The 18,203-nt window shown below is 39.1% G+C and overlaps 3 protein-coding genes across 7 annotated transcripts; all 3 read left to right on the top strand.

Moving 5' to 3' along the window:
* The first annotated feature begins 1,348 nt into the window (after nt 1–1,348).
* On the top strand, nt 1,349–3,736 carry LOC135620355 (probable pectinesterase 53). 3 transcript variants are annotated; one of them, XM_065123285.1, is made up of 5 exons: nt 1,349–1,632; nt 2,451–2,640; nt 2,722–2,928; nt 3,066–3,301; nt 3,391–3,736. In XM_065123285.1, exons 1-5 carry the CDS (start codon nt 1,379–1,381, stop codon nt 3,554–3,556), a joined length of 1,053 nt encoding a protein of 350 aa, XP_064979357.1. In that variant the 5' UTR covers nt 1,349–1,378; the 3' UTR covers nt 3,557–3,736. The 3 variants fall into 3 exon arrangements, with proteins under 3 accessions (XP_064979357.1, XP_064979355.1, XP_064979356.1); XM_065123283.1 differs by having other exon boundaries at nt 1,350–1,749; XM_065123284.1 differs by having other exon boundaries at nt 1,351–1,749; nt 3,394–3,736.
* Nucleotides 3,737–6,917: 3,181 nt separating this feature from the next.
* On the top strand, nt 6,918–13,578 carry LOC135581583 (uncharacterized). 3 transcript variants are annotated; one of them, XM_065123280.1, is made up of 12 exons: nt 6,921–7,211; nt 7,315–7,363; nt 7,455–7,604; nt 8,003–8,136; nt 8,212–8,281; nt 8,516–8,606; nt 8,722–8,791; nt 10,356–10,451; nt 11,215–11,314; nt 11,414–11,500; nt 11,870–11,961; nt 13,149–13,578. In XM_065123280.1, exons 1-12 carry the CDS (start codon nt 7,005–7,007, stop codon nt 13,290–13,292), a joined length of 1,290 nt encoding a protein of 429 aa, XP_064979352.1. In that variant the 5' UTR covers nt 6,921–7,004; the 3' UTR covers nt 13,293–13,578. The 3 variants fall into 3 exon arrangements, with proteins under 3 accessions (XP_018685887.2, XP_064979352.1, XP_064979353.1); XM_018830342.2 differs by lacking the exon at nt 11,870–11,961 and having other exon boundaries at nt 6,918–7,211; XM_065123281.1 differs by lacking the exon at nt 7,455–7,604.
* A 1,018-nt stretch (nt 13,579–14,596) lies between these two features.
* Nucleotides 14,597–18,147, top strand: LOC135620354 (RNA pseudouridine synthase 1-like). The gene is made up of 2 exons (XM_065123282.1): nt 14,597–14,975; nt 17,085–18,147. Exons 1-2 carry the CDS (start codon nt 14,612–14,614, stop codon nt 17,771–17,773), a joined length of 1,053 nt encoding a protein of 350 aa, XP_064979354.1. The 5' UTR covers nt 14,597–14,611; the 3' UTR covers nt 17,774–18,147.
* The last annotated feature ends 56 nt before the right edge of the window (nt 18,148–18,203 follow it).

The following is an 18,203-nucleotide window of genomic DNA, read 5'->3' as shown; positions in this document are numbered from 1 at the left end:
AAAGTTTCCAGCTCCGCAACTTAATTTCTCGTCGCATGCTTCTTTCGTGGGGGCTGTTCTACTGGATCTTAACACTGTTTGATCGTTGCCTGATTCCCGGGGGACGAGTCGACGGCTACCATGACCATCAAAAAACATAAACAGGTTCGATGTTTCTCCTTTTGGAAGTCTCCTGATCTCCGACTTGTGTTAACGAAGCATCAATATTTCCCTCTTTTATTTGATTGTTCTAATTAACATCAACCAGAAGAAGAAGAAGAAGAAGAAGAAGAAGAAGAAAAAGAAAAGCTGTGATAATCAGTGAGAGGCCGAATCCTGAACCCCAATTTTGTGAATAAAAAAGAAGGTAAATATTACTAATTAGCAGTTGGTTGGCATCTCGATTGGGCAGGAAAATCCCGACCATGGACCTCATTCCTTGCCCCGAGCGAGAGAGCATCAATGGCGATCGTCTCTCTCAGCTCACCTGGTTGATGAACGCGTGGCGTTTGCCCAGCGAACAGAAATTTGATGGCACTAGGCCGTGTCATTGGAATATGTTACGTCGTCTTTCCACCATGGAGACAGAGAGAGAGAGAGAGAGAGAGAGAGAGAGAGAGACAGTTGTCATGGACCATTCACGTTACATTTTTTTATTTTCTTTTTTGATAACATCAATCATGGGGAACCAACCAAGAGATGATACAAATACGTGCGAACCACGCGTGGTCAAACTGATCATCTCATGACGTCGTCATTAGAACGTCATCGAGATGTCAAACTGGGTTCCAAATTTTTGGTAATTACGAATAAGTAAAACAATAAATAAATAGTATTCTCCATTCGGTATATATGATGCTATAATCCATGAATCTGAACTGCTGTTTATTTATTTGAGGGGCTGCAAATTCATGACCATAAATCTAAACTGCCTGCTCATCCAAGAGGCAGGCAACCTACTCAACCTGGCTACCATCCAGTTGATATTCAGATACATGATTAACCTATTCTAGAGGAGTGACAAGTCGGAAGAGGAGTGTGAAATTTGTGATAGCTCGATGTGTGGTTAGGCATGGATTGTTTCAACCAAGTGATCAGACTGACAATGAATTATAAAATATAAAAGACATGGATTGTACTCGAGTCATGTAAATGCCCAACCACCTAATCTCCAGTGGCTGAAGGTTGATATATACTTCTTGCTGTACATCTTCCTGCTGTCGCAGTCATACTTTAGGAATCAGACAAAGGCATCTTATACGGTGGTGGTTCAGTGTTGCCATTAGCTCCGGTGGGCCCATCTCAGTCATCCAGGTATCCAGATATTTAGTGCCACCTGCATGCCATGGCTTTTAAAAGACAGCATTTGAAACCTTCCAACTTATTCACTCTCGATCCCATGGCTCCTCACCTTACCACTATCCACTATCTCTTCCCCTCCGTACGAGTTCTCACCTTTCTTTCCTTGGCATCTCTTTCGGCCTCCCTGGAGAACGGAGATGATTTTGTGAGATGGGTGTCTTGGAACGTGGAGAACTATAAGCAGCAGTCCGCCGCCACATTCCGGCCGAGTTTCGTCTTTGGCGAGCCAGGAGTCGTCGGCCCGAGAGCCATCGACCTGAAACTTTCCAAGGCAGAAGCAGCAGCCGTGAGGTATATCGTAAGCCAGGATGGTACTGGCAATTATAGGAGCATAAGGGAAGCCATAGGCACAATCCCGTTGCACAACACGAGGAGAGTGATATTAGAGATCAGACCAGGGATCTATAGGTAAAGTTGGCTTCATGCATGCTCTAGTTTACTCAAGTCAACATGCATCCATCACTCTGATTACCATAAAATCATATCGGATCGGAAACATAATGCAAAATCTCCAAAAGGTGTATGTTTTCTTCTTTCCTTTCTTTTTCATGGTCCGTTCTCTCGTTGTTTATTAGCAACCACTTGCTGTGACACTGGACTTTGCCAAAGCCCAGTCATCCTTCAGCCACTATGGAATATCTTTTCGTAGTGGGTGTCAAAAGAAAGATTGTCCTCAGTCCCACTTCCGTTGCTAATGCGCGGCTAATTAATTAGATGATGATGCTTGGACTAGAGTGCGTGCTGAAACTTATCCTGCAACGGATGCTTCCGGAAAATTAATAAGCTTTCTCCATAAGAGAGAAAAAAAAAAAAAAAAGACTTACTGTTCAGCCAAACCAATTCTCTAAAGAGGAGGAAACGCAGATAATAAACGAATGAAAAGAACGCAAACTTACACTTGCTGAGGACAAGCCGAGTTAAAAGCATTCATTAATTAACAAGATAAATCATTTTGTGTCAGTGAAGGTCGAATTTGTTTATTATTATTATTATTATTATTATTATTATTTAGTTGTATAACAGTGGATGCTTCCTTTCGTAATTTGTCGGTTAATGGTGTTGAGAAGCTGCATCTTCATATGCTCTGAATTCCCTTGGCGGGCTTGCAGGGAGAAGATAGTGATCCCAAAATCCATGCCCTTCATCACCTTGTTAGGTGACCCGGCGAGCCCACCGATCATTAGCGGAAACGACACGGCTGCCAAGATGGGCGACAACGGGAGGGCTCTGAAAACCTTCCGCTCTCCAACCGTTGCGGTTAATTCCAACTTCTTCCTAGCTGCCTACATCCAGTTCGAGGTAATGCTTTCATCTACATAGGATTCCCATGGCCCATACAATTGAGACCTCAAGTCCCTATATATGTATATATTGGTGCAGAACACAGCTCCGGTCCCGGATGTCGGGCAGAGGGGAGGGCAGGCGGTGGCAGTTCGGGTTTCTGGAGACAAGGCTGCCTTTTACAATTGCAGCTTTTATGGGGAGCAAGACACTCTGTATGATCACAAAGGTCTTCACTACTTCAAGAATTGCTTCATCCAGGGATCAGTGGACTTCATCTTTGGATACGGCAGATCTCTGTACGAAGTAAGTTTACTCACTTTAACAAGTGATTACGGGTTTAGCGAGCTGATGACCATGCACATCGCAACCACTAATTGCTTCACCCAGGCGGTGCCCAACCATTGTTGTATGCATGAAATATGTTGTGTATATGCATACAGAATTGCTACCTCAACTCCGTAGCGAAGAAGGTTGCAGCACTAACTGCGCAGAAGCGGAACATGGCGTCGATGGAGAGCGGGTTCTCGTTCGTCAGGAGCACCATCACGGGAAGCGGCCTGGTGTACCTGGGGAGGGCATGGGGAGACCATTCGAGGGTCGTCTTCTCCTACACATTCATGGACAAGGTGGTCATACCACAAGGCTGGAACAGTTGGCGCATCCACCGCCCTGAAGCGTAAATCAACTAAGCTGCTCTTCTCGTTCATTTTGTTTTTGGAAACACGCACCGCTGAGGTCCGTTTGATCGCTTGTTGTTGGTTGAAGCAGGAGCGGGGTGTATTACGGGGAGTTCCAATGCGGTGGGCCTGGTGCTAACTGGACAGACAGAGTTCACTGGGCTCGTCTACTCACCCACGAGGAAGCACAACCTTTTCTGGGGACGTACTATGTCAATGGCGATTCATGGCTTTTAGGACCACCATCAACGTAATTGCTGATGCCGCTTCATGAGCGTTGGTAAGGTTGCTCATATAAGTTTAATTTGGAGCTACGAGCTGTGCGTGTTTTCCTGTGTTTTTATTTCATGTATAAAATAATGGGCGAATGCAACTCGTACGAGTGACTTGTGTGGTTTTAAAATGGAATGGAACTTGTCGTACTTTGCTGCGTACGTATCCCACCCTTATAATCTTCTTTTATTTGTGGCCTTCGCAACCTTTGTTGGATTTTTTATATATATATTTATTTTCTTGGCTCCCTCACTTCTTTTTGAATTTATAAGCGAAAAATATAATAAAGATTAATATGATGGTGGGTTTGTCAAATAAAAGAGGGGGCGGCCCGTAGACGATGGACAAGGCGGTGGTTGGAAAACAGAGAAGGTTCAGGTCTTCTGCTCTCCGACTGCAGTAGCCGCTCAATTGATCAGATATGATCATAACTCAGTTGATATTTGAAATGTGAAGAAAGAAAGACAAGATCAGTTCTCATAGTTCAGATATGATGATGAAATATATCCGAAAAAAGATAGAAGACGAGACTAGTTATTATAACTTAATTTAATCAAAAAATTAATAAAAATAATAAAAATTTTAATAAAAAATTGAACAAGATGTCTCGTGAACACATGGATAACACATAGAGGCATCATCCTAGGTAACCTATTAACTCTCCAACTATAATAATAACTTCAACTCAAATAACTCACGAAATAATTTCAACAATAATCACTATAACTATCAATTATTCTTACATCTCAATAATAATAATTAATAAAAAAGTATTTATCAACTCTGTGATAAAATTAGATATATAGGAAAAATTTGTGGATCTCGACCTAAGCTTATAACTATAAGAAAACTTCTAATTCTATGAGAAAAAGATTTACTTTTTGAAGAGAGATTATAACTCTTTTTTTTCCTAAGTATTCTTTTGTCTTTCCTACTTTTTTTATATTATCCAAGCAGAAATGAGTGGGATATTTATAGACCCTAAATGACTTAAAAAATGAGCCTCTTAATGGGTCCAAATCAACCCCGATTCAAGCCCAATGACTCCTAATTGAGTTAGCATGATTATACTCGAAACTAACTCAATTAAGACCTAAACAACTTCAATCTACATACACGATTACAAGTATGAATCCTATGTTGTCCACTATGTTATTGGTTCATCTAACGCTTCGTTCGAACCTTTGGCGTATCATCCTCTCCTTTAGCATATTACCCGATCCATCGGCATATTGACCTCCCGCAACATCCAATCTTTTTGACGCAATATCTAATTCTTCTGGCCCAATGCTCGAACTCATAGCATGAAGTCTTTTCGGCATAACGATCAATCATCTGGCCCGACGTCCAATCTTTTAACATGTTCCACTCTAACCCAACGTGTGATTCTCCTACATCAATCGATTTATCTTTCCATGATCGAAGTTAGTCCTATGTCACTCAAACGTTGATTAGATCATAATTTCATCATCAAATTTTAAGATTTAACAATCTCCCTCTTTTTGATGATGACAACCAATTGATGATGGTGTTTTAATTAAACTCCTCCTATCTATATGCTACATCAAAATAAAATTGAATTCAGAAAATGATAACCTTAAAATGCAAGTTGAAGTGATTTTAATCATCAGTTTCGTCGGCATCTCAATGCATCTCCATGCGTCATGATTATTCGTCTTAACCTCATGGGTCCTATTATTACCTCCATGCTCTCGTTGTGTCTCCTTGTATAATTACAATATAATCACAAGCATACGGTCTTGATAATAAATGAGAAAAAATAGAGGCTTCTAAGCTCAAATAATAATAATAATAATAATAATCACATCACGCACATATATCATATCACACGGTCTATAATCATTCGTCCACATCATATATCACATGTATATATCATTATATAGGACTACTAGATAAATAATAATAGTTAATTAAACTTTTAATTAAATATATTTTTTTAAATTTGGGGATATGTAGGGGTTTTTTTGATTTATGAAGGATATTTATGTAATTTAGAAAAAAAGGATAAATCTCAGAATTTCTAAAATTGAGAGGCGTAAAATTATCTTTCCATCCAAAAAAATCTTAAACCCTTCTACGTTGTTACCGTCGCCACCCCGCTAGCGGCTCACACGCGGGTGCTTTACCCACAAGCGGCCCGCATGCGAGCGATGTGCTCGCAAGCGCTGCCCTTGCGATAACGTGGTGGTCCAACTGCCACCTTTCAAGCGATTGCCTCTGTAGGCGAGTGTCACCCTTACCTATAGGCGACCTGCCTATGGGTGCCCTACCCGTAAGTGCCACCACTGCAGGCAGACATTCGTCGGCCGCCTACGGCCCCTACCCGTTGGTGGCTAGGACGATAGCAAGGGAGCTCTCGCCCAAGGTTGTAAGCAGCCTTGAGCCAACCTATAAAGGTAGCAACAGTTGTTGCCCTTTCTCTCCTTTTGGGTCAATAATTTTGACATCAAAAATCTTTCTGAAACATAACACACGTAGTTTAAAAACTAATATTTTGTATAAATAATCTGGCTCTGATATCACTATTGAAAAATCTTAGGGTGACATCATATGCATAGCAAAAAAATATAAAATAAAAAAATCTCAGATTTTCACAAAAAGGTTTCATCATCATGCGAAGATTGGTGCACAAAAACCAAAATCGAAAACTACGTGTATAAGAAAGATGTGTTTTAGTTAGGGAGATCGTATATCCTTAAAATTCTATATATGTGTCTGAGAGGATGAAGGATGTCAATTGTCCTCCTCTCTAGCGATGATCCACATGGTACGGGCTGCGAATGTAAGAAAATCTTATGGGGCATCACATGAGTGGAAGAACACAAAAATAAAATCTTCAAATTTTTTAAAGATGTGTTTATCGTTGTGAGAAGATTGGTGTGCAAAAACCCATGAAACTTAAATCCATGTGTGAGATAGTATTTTACTTAGGGAGATTGTATATCCCGTGATTTATGGTGTATAGTAAATTCTTCAATAATAATATTTATTTTTTAATAATTTTGATTATTTTCAAGAGATAGCATTAATTATCTATTTCAAAGAGTGCACTTATACATTAAAAAAAAAAGAGCATTTATATATGTGTTAGTACAGGAAGAGAGTCGATATCTCGGGGTGGTCTTCGTAGTTAGGGTAACGAGGGAACGCTGGCCGGGATCTAAGTCTCGCTCGCAACCGTCCGTGAAAACGGTCGTACGTGCCGTTTCTAATATCATGTCAACGATCGACCGGTAATAAAACATCTGTCACGCCTTTAGATTCGCGCCGATACTTGATTGGCTCCTTCTTGAGACCCGTGCCTGAGCTATACGGCAGACGGTTGGCAAGCCAAGATATTTGTCTTTGCCGAAGTAGGTGGAGACGGACATTATCCGCTCCTCTTCTTCGAAATCCCTCCATCGACCGATGCCTCTTCCCACGGCCTTCGCTTGTTGTGCATACTCGCCTCCGGCCCTCTCGTTGATTTGCTCCGATCCCGGCGGGCGTCTCAGGTCCGTCAAGACCCTCGTCCGCTCCACTGTCGAGATCCCTCCTCCGTCGCATCTCCCCCATCCCATCGAATCCCTCCGTCGGGGGAATTGGGTCAAGCTCATCTGCGGCGCCAGTTTCGAGGTAAGAGCAAGGCAGTAATATGATCCCAACATCCCAATCCCCGACCCTTCTTTCTTTCTTTCTTCTGACCGCACATTTCCCTTCCTTCCTTTTTCTTCAACAGGACGCGGCCGATGTCAGGAATCTATCCCTCGTCTACACTCTCGCCGGAGGTATTTAAGATCCTGAAGTTTGATGGTTTCGTATCCCACCATATTTCAAGAAAATTCTTGTACTGATGATGGGCGACGGGGATTTGCGTAGTGGACTGCATTGATTGTGCAGCAGATGAACCAGTGGTTAATGCCGTTAACGAGGGGATCGATGCTGCGATGTCAATCTCTATGGTTAACCGGCCGTGGGTGATGATCAGTGTCAACGATGACAAAGAAGATCTTCATTTCCGTAAAGCTGGTTGAACCATTGCTCTCAATGGACAAATAGTGAACCTTATTCTAGCTCAAGTTCTTCGAGTTATAGATAGAGTTCATTTTCATTTAGCCATGTTTATATAGTCATTTAGTTTCTGAATTCACCACGGCTACAGGATACTATGCTTGTCACTAGCCAATGGTTAATTATCTAGGATACCCGGACAGGAAACAAGTTTCTTTAGGAAATGTATGCCTGCCCAGTAGACTTAAATAGGGAGAATTTAACTGCTTGTTATGCATTAAATGCTACTGAAAGCTGCTATCTCGTATGAGAATCCACGCCCTCTTGCGATTGAGATATCAGTCTATTAAAAACCAGTATTATACAAACTTATGAATAATTTCTATTGAAGCATTAAGCTATTCTGCCTTGCCCAGAATTTGATCCCGAGGATTGTCCATCTGATTGTCCTAGACCATGTGAAAAGGTTTGCCCTGCTACTGCAATATTGCTACAGAGAGTGTTTGAGGAAGGTGAGCTTGTGCAGAACACAGAATGGGGTAAACTTCAGGTGTGAATACATGTTGTCTTGTTAATATTGTGCATCTTTCTGATGTGGCTTTTAGTTGACTTATTCATTGTCCAGGGTGGAGTGATCACAGAACGCTGCTATGGGTGTGGACGATGCTTCTCCATCTGTCCTTATGATAAAATAAGTGGGTACTGTCTCCTTTTCATTACTTCAGAATTACTGCTGTTTGTCGTTGTCTTATTCTCCTATTTGTTACATTGACCAAAAGGGATATTTGAGTTTTTCTATTTGTTCTGTTGTTCCTGTTACTTATTCTAAATCTCTGAGTCAAGTAAAATTTCATGTTGTATGACTTACCGAATTCATATTATTATTTGTCATATTTTGTTGAATTTCTGTTGTGTTTGATTTCTTTTAGGAGCTATTACTTATGTTAGGGATCCTAGCACTACAACTAAGCTTTTGCAAAGGAGTGACGTGGATGCAATAGAGATACACACTAGTGCAAGGTTTGGGTTATTCTGTTTTCCTCAAGAAACCCTTTACTAGGAATTGGCCTTTTGAATAATGTTGTCTTTGCAATATCTTGGTGGCTTAAGTAACATATACTGTAAAACTTGATAGGTGCACTGATTTATTCAGTGAGCTTTGGAATAGCTTGGGTGATTCACTAGAAAATGTGAAGTTAGTAGCAGTAAGTTGGTTCCAGAATTTACTGAGTAATATTTCTTCTTGGGAACATCTTTCATGTTGTCAACAACCAAAATCTATGCATTTTCTTAATTATAAACAATTGCAGCTGGCATCCATCCTCCCATGCAGTAAGTAATTCTTATTACTTCATAAATTGGAAGATCCTTCATGTGATAGCATAATAATCTTGGTCTTAGGCTCTTAGCTTATTGATGCTAAAGATCATAGGTTTAAAATTAAATTGATGCAATACATGACGTTTATGTTAATGATGCATAAGAGTGTTACTTAAACGAGTCCTGAAAAGTCATCAGTTTGTTAAACATGCGAGTACAAATTGTTGACAATTTTTAGGTGGGGATATTTTAGGAACCTTGTTACACTAGGTACAATGATAAGCCTATAATCTTTAAGCATTAAACAAACTAGTTTAATACATATCATAGCTGATATATTGGTAGATTTATTTTTTACAGGTGAAAAGGGGTAATTTGAGCAAGCCTATGACACCACAAATATGGAGAGTAAATTATACCTAGAGTTACAAATCAAAGAGGTTTGCCATGGTATGTAAGACAATATGGACTTGCTACTAGTAAACTAAGCTGAAGCATTTTGGGTCTTACAGTCAAAGGTCTGTGTTATCCTAGTTACTGGACCAGTGGAGCTATCATGTCGGGTCATGACATAATTTACATGACCAGCAAAGTGCCAGAATATAGATCATTGATCGATTACATGTTCAAATTGAAACAAGTTTTTATATCAAAGTTTTTCCTTACCTAGAGATATGGAGGTTAGGTTTACAGATTTGGAAAGAAGATGGAAAATGAGAAAAGGAAGCTGCAATTAACTTTAAAGTTCTTATGACAAGAATGAATTTGGAACATATCTAAAGTTTCTCAGTAGTTAGAAGCAGTATTTGGTTATTTTTCTTTTTTGTGGCAAAGGCTTATAACCAGAAGAGGAGTCTTGGAACATATTATTTATTACTCTACTCAAGTTAATGGCTACTAGTAGATTATGATAAAGTTAAAACAAATGTCATGAGTAAAATTGTATGGTTGAATTATTTGGGCGAGAAACCCATGTCTAAAATTATCAGAATAGACATGACAGTTCTTGTTAAGATTTTTTTCTCTTTTCTTCATTGTGTAATGTTGTCTTTTAAGCAACGCTATTATCTGTAGTAAAAAAAACCACGTGTAAGACTATCAGAATAGATTTTTTTTCTCCCTTTTTTCACTTTTTCTTGTAATGTTGTCTTTTGAGTGATACATCATCCACTCATAATGTCCCTATGGGTAGCTAGTACTACTAAGTGCAATTCATTTTGACCAATGTGCTAGTCATTTAGATTCTCGGAACGTATGGGTTTTAAATTTGGTTGGACAAAGAAAACTCCTTAAATGTTTCATATGGATAATCTAAACGTGCATTTAAAACAGATGATGTAAATTATCTGATTAAAATGCAAATCATTTAGCCTTTGTCTTTTCTGATACATTATCAGATAACAATAGACAAAAACAACAATTTTTGACATTTTATGCTTTACATTTCAGGTTAGTTTGCCCAATGTTGGTGAATCGACTTTGCCTGTGATGAATCTGATATATGCAATAATGAAGCCTTCTATTAAATGCTACAATCTATGGCAGGTCAGTATACAATGGTGATTTTGCAAATTAACGTTAAATATTTGGTATTTGCTGTTTTTGGATCCTTGTCCAGGTTGTCATTCACAAGTTTTACTGGATCACAAGATTAAAGTTTTTCTAGCATGTTTTGAAATGGACCAGATGATCTCCATGTTACATTATGTTTTCACCTCTAAATCTTAGCCTGGTTTAGTTAGACAGCTTAAATATGATAAAGCAAATGCTCCTACCTATATCCTATTATACCAAGGTGAAGTATCAAGAAATTAGCCAAATAGAGAAAGAAGACTAAGTATCATTAGCAACAAAAAAATGTAACTAGGAACAGAAATGAATTTGATTAAAGTGTTATGAGAAAATATTGAACTACATGCAGTCTGATAAAAATGCAGAATAAAGTGAATATCATTGTTTTTATACATTAGTAAGACTTTGTTATATTTTTATGAATGGCCATATGGAGGTCTAGAATGTATACATACAAGTCATACAATTTGTCATATTCCATATCCCTGTGAGTCATTTGTTCTTGTTTATATATTATATTTACACCTTGGCACAACGGTCCTATCAAATTCTACTAGGATATACCATATGGTGGTCCATATTTGTATATATCTTTTGCTTCCGAAGTGTTCTGTTTTGTGTTTTGCTATTTCGAAATTATCTCTGTACTCATGTACATGTGTATAATGCCTTCCATATATATCTGTTATTCTGTCCTACAAAATGACATTGTAAATATATACTTGCATTACAATAGTTGGATGGCCGGCCTATGAGTGGAGACATTGGTAGAGGTGCAACAAAAGAGGCGGTAGACTTTGCTGTTCATTTGGCTGCTGCAAGAAACAAGCCTCATGGTAGATATGCAGGATAACACACATGGATTAGGTAAATAGTGATCGACATAAACCTTTCTGAAGCAGGATCAATAATTCTACCAAATTTGGCTTCTTAAGGGTTTTATCAGTTGGCTGGTGGCACTAATGCTTTCACTATCAAGAGCTTAAAGAAACAAGGGATCTTCCAGACGATGACCATTGATGGTAGGCTCCTTTGTATTTGGTGCACCATAGGTTGTCTGATTTTACTCTATTACAACTTCTCTCTGGGTTTTAGTGAATTTACTTCAGAGCTTATTCTGGTTTCAACTGCTCAAGAGCAATTAGTGTTAGCTGGAAGTATATGCCTTATGCTTTATGATATTTCTTTACATACTCTTAACCAATGTAATTGACCAAAGCAGAATACTTTGCTTTGTGAAAAAGACAAGAAATGACAGGGTTGTCTTAGTTATTAATTTCTTACTGTAGCTTATTGACTGCACACTAGCAATTAGCAGTTCATTGCTTACAGCTTCATCAGATGCATAACATATGTGATGACCTATGATCTATTTGCTGTATTTACTATAGGGAACTCTTTAGAGAAAAGTAATGAGGATAAACAAGCTCGTCCTGAACAGGCAGATATTGGTGGAATAGCTTATGGCGGCTATGCACGAAAGGTCATAATTTACACTAATTCAAGCAAAATTTAGCTAATTCTCTGCGTGCATGCTACACTTTTTAACTGGTTTTCAAGATGAACTTTCTTTTACCAAGTTTACAGTCATTTTTCTGATCAATAGCATTACTACCTTGTATGTCTGAGTAATAGTTTCTTCCTAATTGGATTTTGGATCAACGTTCACGCATAGATCTGGTCAGTCAGGAATATATGTTTGTATTTTGGTTTCTTCTTCCTTTCTTCTTTTGATGAGTGTGGGGATTTGAAGATGTTCCCAAATTGCCATAACATAATACAAATCCATGGTCGAGTTGGTGAACAAACATGCATCATGATGCATAGTGTATTATATGGGACACTCGATATACATTCAAAGTAGATGTCTTCATTATATAATGGATTATTGGTCTAGATGGTGTGAGTCGACATTTGTAATACCCTATGTATGGACCTTGGGTGATTGGGTTGTAATATACACACAACTAGGAAATAAGTAAGATGTTCACTTTTGTCCTAGTGTTACAATGACAAGCTAAAATTTAGAAGCTGCAATATTGAACTAACTGATGAAATGGTATGTAGAAAAAAAAATGGTAACTTAGGCAAGCATACAGTTGCTACTTTACATTGTATGTTCACATTATCCCTGGCTTTACAGCAAAGCTTGGTAGTCATAGATTTTTTATCAGTGAATATTGAAATTGTCCCTTACCGATAGATAGCGAAGAGGTCTAAATGATAAATCACTTATTTCTTGCTGCTGACCACCTTTCTATGGCCTGTAGTATGTACATGTTGAGCCAGTGTATTGACTCCCGAGCATGTCCTGATTTTTCTATTTGTGATGGTTACTGAATTGAACAATTAGCATTATATTCAGCTTCTCTATTCTAATAGGAAACTTTACTATGTCATCGATGCAGAATGTCTCCCCTTAAGTTTGTGGGATGTTTTATGTTTAGTTTAAATTCTCTTAAAGGTTTGCTATAAACTCAACAAATTTTGTAAGTTTTAAGTTTGGTCAAAAGATTTAGATTCTGCATTGTAGTTGGGTTTCCATTTTAAGCAAAAAGAGAACAGCTTTTCAGCTTCTTGGTTTGGGGTTACTGCTTTAGGACTTGCACATTTTTCTTGGTTGTAGACTTTTCTGTCACTCTAGTCATTACTAATGACAATGTGCTGCAGATTGTTGGAAAAATTTTGGACAAAATGCCCACCCAGCATGGTCTTCCACGCATAGAGGACCATCCAGAGTACCTAATGGAGGCAGTTAAAGAAGCTCTGACTTTAATAGGTCCTGTTAAGGGCTACGCAGAGCTCAAATTTTGATGGTAACACTATGAGATTGGTTGTGAGATAAGTATAATTTACAGGCATGACAGAGTATGCATGTCAGAACAGTCGTATGATGTGGTGTGCAGATGTTTATGGTGTTCTTGCTTATTGGAAGGGTTGAAGGAAAGCTAGTCTTAGTTCCTTCTAACAGTAGTTGTCCATCAGATGTCAAACTGTCTCTCTGTTTGTCTGATCTCACCGGAATGATTGTACATTTCAAAATTTTTCCCTGCACAATTGATTGCAATAACTAGTGGCAAATAATTTGCCTATTCATGGATCTCCGGGAGTGCCTTCCAGGACAAGAATCAACCTTACCACCAATAGATAATTTTATATAATGACCATCCACAAATATAGTGTTCAACTATAATAGAAAAAACAATTGATGATATATGTTTAGCAGAAGAGTATAAGCTATTTGTTTTTGAACATTTGAAGTGTGGTTAATAAGGGCTAGAACTTGAGGTAAATTTTACCTGTTTATTAGTTAAAGGCTGATGGTGAATATTAATACCATTTTGGAGTATGTGATAATGCGTTAATGAACAAAATCACAGAGTGGAATATATATCCTTTCTTCATCAAACAATGATCAATATATCATTGTTTAGAAGATTGAAAAAGAAAAAAAGTATGTACGCCTGTGATTTCATGATCGCATATGTAAGCTGATCGAGCACCATAAGAATTACAATCGGATTGGTCCACCTACTCCTTTGTGGTTGTGCTAGTAAAATCCCGAGTCGACTGGCGAGTGCATGCATCCGAGGTGAAGTGCCACAACCAAGTACTAACAAGATCGGACGTACCTTCCAGCGATACATGGCTGGGCGCTTTCAGTCCTCATCTTTCCTTACTCCAGTCGCGCAGCAGGCCGCCTGCGTCCGGGATCGTCTTCCACGACATGTGGTGTGGATTCTGCTCACTGCAAGTTGGAACAAGAGCGCCGATTTTTTTATGATCTCGCAGGCAAAATAATCTTTTTGAAGCGCTTTGTTCATTTTCCGGATCACGGTACGTTCACTGAAGAGTCCGCTCACCTCCTCCTTCAACTAAAGTCCGGTCGTCGCGCGAGTGAGACTAAAGGTGCGCGAGTGAGGCGAGTCCGATCGCCGATCGTGAGAAAAAAGTTGCTCGACTCGGACGATTTTGCAAAAAAAAAAAAGAAAAAGAAAAAAAGAAAAAAGTCATCTTGTTATCTTCGCGGCGTGAGGTAAGCTTACGCAACGGTTTGCTCACCCACGGTGGTGTGAATATATATATATATATATATATATATATATATATGATCGCTCTCCGACTTTTTTGTGATGACCAAAATACCCATCCACACCAATTGTGTTCTCTCCTTTCAATCGCAAACGCTCCGCCTCATCCACTCACCACCGTCGCTCCGGTCGATGGCGGCCCTGTCGACGAAGGATCCCGGATGCGGAACCTCGGACGGGCCTGCCGAGGTGCTTTCCGGAAACTACCCGACCCCCCTGTCGCCGCCGTACCCGCCGCTGTCGAAGAACGTAGAGCTCCATCGAGCGATGTCGGCGGCTGCGAGGTCCGGGGAATACGCACTCTCTGCCGCCGATATCGTGTTCGAGGACCAGTATCTGGTGGTCGCCAACAAGCCCTCCGGGGTGTACTGCGAGGCCATCCTCTCCTCGCTTTCCTCCTCTTTGGGTTGGTTCCAGATCTCATATTATTTCCTTCTGTCAGTTTTAGGTGCAACGATATGGCTCAACATGACGAATTGAGTGGTGATAGAAGGAGATAATTTCTCAAAAGCACATGATTATCGTTTCAAATGCTATTGAATTTGTCTTTAAGTAAAAGCAAAATAGGACCCTTTTTTTCTTTATGTAAATTTGTCTGCTAATGATAATTACGTACACGGTAGAGTTGATAGGAAGGACTCATGATTCAGTGATATGACAATAGAAGAGAAACAGGTGAAACCGGCTTTACCTGACGTGGAATTGGCAAAAGAATAGAGCTCAGCGACTCAGTTAAAAGCAGATAGATGCCTGATTCTTAGAAGGTTATAGAGAAATTTGGGGAGACAAAGAAGGAAAGAAAAAAAAAAAAAACTATCATTAGAACATATTATGTGTCATTACCAATCGATTGTCTGATGGAAATATCACAACTGAACTGTGCCACCATCTTGGAGACAGAGATTTCTTTCTATGGGAGGTTGTGTATACCAGAGATATGCATTGTGAATAACAATGCACAAAAACAGATGCATCACGTAAATGCACAACCATTGGGTAGGCAAGGCTGTTTATGCTCACTTTGTACTGAAGGTAATAAGTTACAAGGACCTTATATCATCTAGGTTGACAATGAAGACTTAATTTTGGTAAGCAAAGCTGAATGGAACACCACAATACAAAGGACTTATTTAGATTCTAGTCAAAAATTAAAATTATTTGGCTACTGATATGAAATATGTTGGAGGATAAACAATAAGGATAGATCACAACACAATGATGTTCAGACACTGGCAAAATAGATGCTAAAATTTATAATACGCTTATGATTTTTTGCCGAAATTAATGAATGTAAAAACATGTTTTTGAAGTTTGAGAAATTCTTAAATATAAAATCTGACTTAATCTCGAAAATGTATTCTGAAAAGTCAAAATAAGTTATAGGTTTTTGTATCTGATTCATATTTTTTTCCTAAAGTTTGAAAATGTTCTTAAATAAAAACTTAAACTTTTAAAATATATTCTGAAAGTTAGTATTATATTTTTGTATGTGTTATTGTTGCAAATATCTCATATAGAACATGGAGAACATTTAATTGAAGTACATTTGATGATACAAACATAAAACAATCATGTTGGATCTTACCATCAAAGGTATTATTTCGTTCAGGATTTGGATTGTTTAGCACCATCTCGGTCCATTACAGAATTCGGATCATTGAAGTCCAAAATCCTGAGTAAACTGGGGAATCCCAGCTCACATCAAGATAAATCCTTTGAAGTAATACCAGCATCTTTAGCACTAGTTGCTCTCCCTAAAGCAAAAAACTGAATTGTGGATGAACAAGAGAGGATGATGCAGAAAATACTGGATTGAAAAGGAAGTTGCCGACTTATTCTATTTGGTGTATTTCCACCTGTTAACATTAGTGATCTTCCCTTATTCTAGACTAATCTCAGAATTTCAGATTTGATAAGCTTCTATCTCCCTTTTTATCTATATGAATTTCTATTGTGAATCAGCCTTTTAGTTCTTGAGGCAAGTTCCTATGTGGCATGAACTTGTCTCGGTTTGGTACTTGCTATAGAAAGTTGGTGTCAGGTGAACATAACATCTGTAGAGCATTCTACATCTTACACGAATTCCGATTCAGAAATAGCTAGGATGTGGATAGCTCCATGTAAAATTGGTTTAATCTACACACAATCATGACAACCCAAGATGACCTAATTCATCTCCCTCTTTCTTTTCTTATTTTCCCTTCATGAACACAGAGACTATCGTTTAGGCTGAGTGATTACTTCTTGCTGATCGTAAGCTACCATTCCATTTCAGTTCTGGTCGGGTGAACAAATGAGCGAGTTGTCAGTAATTTGAACCAGCATCTGCTAGACATCTTCCAAACATGGAGAATTGATGAAAGAAGTACTTATGTATTTTTAGTTTGCTGATTCTTAAGGAAAAGCTAAGTCAATCCATCTCAAATGGACATAAAATGGTGTTGCGAGAGTAGAAGCTACAAAAACTTTATACTTTTACCTCTTTCAGGTCTCTTCTGATGTCCCAAATTGACAGGGTCTGTGATCGTCAAACCTGAATTTCATCTGGCGAACCGGCTAGACCGTGATACTAGTGGTCTTATGGTCATAACCAAATCCCACAAAGCTGCTGGTAGATTGGTGAAGGCATTTACTGATCACAAAGTCAAGAAAACTTACCTGGCACTCTGCATCGGGTATGCACCAGATTGGAACAAGATCAGGATAATCTCTGGTCATGGAAGATCAAAGTTTGGTGCATGGCGCGTGTACTCCACGGAGGAAATTGGCAGGACACTTCCAGGTGGATCCATGGTGAAGAATATGGTCACATCCTTTGAAGTTCTATTCGTAAATGGAAAAGGAAAAATCAGAGAGCCTATTGATCACGAAGTGAATGATGTAGAGTCGGTGGTAGTCCAAAAGGAAGCTGAAAGGAGCATAGATGATGGCAAGAAGAGCGATCAAATTTTGATCAGGGCATACCCTCAGAGTGGGCGCACGCATCAGATTCGCCTCCACTGCCAGTATCTTGGAATTCCAATCAGAGGTGATGTCAAGTATGGTGGGTTTCATGAATGGAAGGGAATAACATACGACACTCATGCATTACATGCGGAAAGTTTGTCATTTGAGCACCCCATCACTGGCATGCCTGTCCGGATTCAGGCTCCATTGCCGTTGTGGGCAAGTGAGATATGTGGAGATATGCCACAGAAATCATGACAAGGCTGTCCATGATATCAAGTTCCTGATTTATGCTGCACTGGGGCGATGCTGATTGTTCTTCACAGTGTCGGTCTGTTTTTTAATGTTAATGGCCTTTAGAAGATGAGGTATCATGTAATATGGGGTGACACTGATTGTTCTTCGCAGTGTCGGTCTGTTTTTTAATGTTAATGGCCTTTAGAAGATGAGGTATCATGTAATATGGGGTGACGCTGATTGTTCTTCGCAGTGTCGGTCTGTTTTTTAATGTTAATGGCCTTTAGAAGATGAGGTATCGTGTAATATGTAATGTTTATTTAAACCAGCAGACTGTCTTGGTCGAACACATCAATCTCCGTTTCCCAGAAATACGATCCAACCAATTCGTGCCATGCATGTATCATATGGTTGAATTGAAGCCGTTAGTTGCTATTACAAGATTGTGTGA

Source organism: Musa acuminata, chromosome BXJ2-8 (genome assembly GCF_036884655.1).
Source record: "Musa acuminata AAA Group cultivar baxijiao chromosome BXJ2-8, Cavendish_Baxijiao_AAA, whole genome shotgun sequence".
Taxonomy (NCBI): domain Eukaryota; kingdom Viridiplantae; phylum Streptophyta; class Magnoliopsida; order Zingiberales; family Musaceae; genus Musa; species Musa acuminata.
Note: the sequence above shows the minus strand (reverse complement) of the source record. Positions and strands in the feature narration are given on the sequence as shown.